Consider the following 3,867-nt stretch of genomic DNA (forward strand, 5'->3'; position numbering starts at 1 on the left):
TGTGTGTGTGTGTGTGTGTGTGTTAAAAGAAACACATAATGGCACATTCAAAACAAACTTCTGGTTCTATCTCAGGTCAACTCAATACATCTGGCTAGTGGTCATCTCTGACCCGGAGCCCCTGTCGGTGACAGCTACTCTGACTGTCTCTATCTTGGACTCGAACGACAACATCCCACAGTTCGAGAGTGAGAGCTACAGCGCCACCACCTACAGTGACGTCGCCCTGGGCACTACCATCCTAACGGTCAACGCCTCGGACGATGACGTCAGCACCGAGCACGCAGAACTGGTCTACACCACCCACGGCTCGACCGGCTCGAGTCTGTTGAGAATTGACAATAAAGGAAATGTATTTGTGTACAGCAGCTTGAGGACTTACGGCGATTCGGAAGTCAGTGTGACGATTCGAGTATCAAACCCGGGTTCGAGCTCTTACGATTCTGCCTCGGTGCGAGTCTTCGTGTACAACCCAGCGAGTAGTGATTTCTTTGACAACGGCGGAAATATTGCGTGGGTGGTTCTCGTTTGTGTCTTTGCACCTCTACTGATAGGTGGCCTCGCCTATCTCTCTTACACGGCATACACCAAGTGGGGTATATTCCAAAAGCCGAATTATCATATTAAGCAAGTGGCCCCTTATGACACCAAGGCACCACCCACAAGCCGTCCTATCTCTACTCACACGATCATTTCCAGTGGGCGGGTGACGCCAAGTGATGTGCGTATGATTGAAGCACGCTGGAATGCGTGGGGCAACCAGTCATGGAACGGCGTCAGCAAACCTGGATTCACCTTTTGATCAACTGAACTCTGAAGTCATAAAGTGTAGACCCAATTATAACAAAACGTTACAACGACACGTACTTGAAAGCAAGGGCGAAGGCTGACTTGTTTGACAGGGTAATCAAAGTGAGATGGGACCAGATAGGGCCTGGAGATATCACACTCACACAAGTCACAAGAATCTTACTTACTGGAGGCGGCAACTCTTAAGTTGTGAATGAAAACAAATCCTCAATTCGTGTTGTATGCATATTCAACCGCTAAAATAATCGGGAAAGTATTCCATTAAATATTTACTCTAACCTCAAATTTAACTTTAGATTTGAATACACGAACACCAAGGAAAGAAGCAGAGATGTCAGTTCTACAATGGCATGTTATACCTGACAGTCTAAACACTTTGGTAGAGCATGCCAATTATTATTTTTTTTTTTTTCACATTTGGCTGATTTTGTCTAGCTTTTCGCGGCCAGGAGCCGGTGTCATAATCGAGGTCACGATCTGATTATAGGACGTTAAAAAGTCGAGGAAAAAAACAAGCATTCGCAGCAGTCAAGATATTATTAGGAGCTAGTTCCCCTCACATCTGTGAGGTAGACTCGACCAGTGTAATAGTTAGCTTACATGATCAGCGCGTGTGGCTGCTTATAACTCTGGCTCGAAAGGGGTGAACAGGGTATATGTTGCAATGAAACAGTTTTGACTGCTATGCACATGTTCCCTTCAACTCGATTGGTAGACTCTTCCAGCCTCACTTTAAGTTTAAGCTTACTTAATCAAAGCTTGTGACTGCTTATGGAGTGGCCCGATAGGGGCGAACAGGCTATTTCTGTTTCAATGAAATGGTTTTGAAGGTTAGGCATAGTCTATTGTTCATTTGTGAGTATGAACGTCTTTTTACATTTAATTTATGAGGTTTACGTCTATGGGTGAATTTGACTGCGACAATGTTTCAAAATTAGGAAGGGAAGCAGTGATTATTTGATTATATAGACGCTTCGCCACTGTTTGAAAGTATACTTTATGATAGCCTATCATGTACATGTAGCCTATTTATAATAATTTAAAGTCAATGTTTTCATACCTCATTTACCAGCACAAGTACCTATGTGTTTGCACGTCGTTGCAAAGATACAAACTGTGCAGGCTCAACGCGCCATGCAACAATGTAGCGTGTAAGTGTTAGGTAAAAAGCTGCACCATTCTTCTCCTGTAGAAGAACCAAGCTTTAAAAAATGGGGAAATTCGTGATGTAAAGTGCCTTTGCCATGAACACAATGCCGGACCGAGCAATAAAGCCTCCAACCCCCAAACCACCAATCTCACGACTTCGAGTCGAGTCTGGAAGCTTTACCACAACAGCACAGTACTGATTACCGCTGTCACTCGATTAGTCGGCCAACACTGGAAAGATGAAATTCTAGTGCGGTCAAAAATTCGCGGTGCAACTTATTGTCAAATATTTCCTCAACTATTGACCATAGACTCTCCAGATTTGGCACAATGAATCTATATCAATTGATCTGGATAAATACCTGTTAGCTGTAATTTGAGAAACTCCTTAATTGATGCTATTTTTCAAAAATGAAAGTGGGGGTTTCTAAACATTTTAAAAGGTTTATAGCTGGGGAAATAATGTATTTTTGTCCTTATTTTGTCTTTCTATTCGCGACATTATATATATTATGCTTATTAAACACATGTTTTGAGAACCTTTTGTGCAAAATAAAAGCGTTCACTATAAAATTAATTTCTTGTAGGGTAACAAGTTTTGCCACTAAAACGTGTCATTGATGAACTGTGACGAAGGCCATATATGCGTATGCAAAATGTGTGTGAGAAGCGCGGGGTGCTGTACTGTGAACAATCAAATTTTTCGTGTGACGGAGATTTAAAGCATTTTCCATAAATTTATGGAAAAAAGTTTTTTAACTTAGCCTCAATTATAGTGGGGGAAATATGATTAAGTCAAGACAAATTGACTCAAACTGCTGTGCAAAGTATGGGTGACATTTGATTCACCCGTTAAAAAGATATTTGAGGATAAGTTGCACCACGAATTTTTGCCCGCACTATAATAACTAAATATAATTGTTATACGTCATCATCTTTGTCTTTCTCACCCTGCACCAGGCAGGGTATAAGCCACGGAAAAACTCAAACACTTCCCACCTTTCTCTATCCTGGGCTAGCCCCTTGCTGTTACATGTATTCCATGTCTTCCCACTTTTCTGTACATTAATTTCTGTGATTCTTCTCCAGGCTCCACGCGGTCTTCCCTTTGATCTTTTACCCTGTGGATTCCAATCCAACACTTTCTATGTTATGCAGCTGTCTGACTACCTGAGGGTGTATCTAATCCATCGCCACCGCCTTCTTCCTACTTCATCTCAGACTCTGACTGGGGTCTGTCTTATCTTCCTTAACACTTCCTCGTTGGTGGACCAGTCTGTCCGTCTGATCCCCAGTAACTTTCTTAGACACTTGTTCAAGAAAACCTGGATCCTCTTCATGCAAGTCTGTGATGCGTTTCATGTCTCACATCCATACAACAGGACGGACTTCACATTTGAATTGAAAATCCTCAGCTTTGTGCGAAGTGAGATCTCTAGTCTTCCAAATCCTATTCATAGATATAATGAAAGAAGCCTCTTTTCCAATGAGAGACTTTATTTCAGCGCCTGTTCCTCCCTCTCTGTCAATTATTCTCCCTAGATAAAAGGATTCAACGTCTTCTAGTGCATTTCCTTCTACTGTGACCTGCTCCTTTCGTTGTGCATCTGTACTCAGGACAAGCTGAGCTGCTTTTGTATTCAATGGGTTCCGCTGACTCCTAGTACTATGTGCAGCCTGTATCTCTTCATCATCTCTTGTGCTACTTGAGAACTCTTTCCTGCTTCGTACATGTACAGTACGTTTTTCTTACGTCATAACATATATCTCTGCAGTGCGTGTGTATTAGCTGTACTGTGACTGTGAGGGAAACTTAGTACACGTATTGAGAATAAAATCAATGAGCCGTTTACCTACATTTTTCATGTTATTTTTACGAGTACCGTTGAGAGTCATTGTAACTTAAGT

General features: G+C 42.0%; 1 protein-coding gene across 1 annotated transcript in view; it reads left to right on the forward strand.

Annotated features, from left to right (window-relative positions):
• LOC101858228 (cadherin-23-like) overlaps nt 1–943 on the forward strand; it is a 22,846-nt gene extending 21,903 nt beyond the window's left edge. The window contains exon 10 of the mRNA XM_035970190.1: nt 76–943. Coding sequence (XP_035826083.1) covers nt 76–802 — 727 coding nt within the window. The 3' untranslated portion in view covers nt 803–943. The remainder of the gene's footprint in view (nt 1–75) is intronic.
• Nucleotides 944–3,867: the final 2,924 nt, after the last annotated feature.

Source organism: Aplysia californica, unplaced genomic scaffold (assembly GCF_000002075.1).
Source record: "Aplysia californica isolate F4 #8 unplaced genomic scaffold, AplCal3.0 scaffold00010, whole genome shotgun sequence".
NCBI lineage: Eukaryota > Metazoa > Mollusca > Gastropoda > Aplysiida > Aplysiidae > Aplysia > Aplysia californica.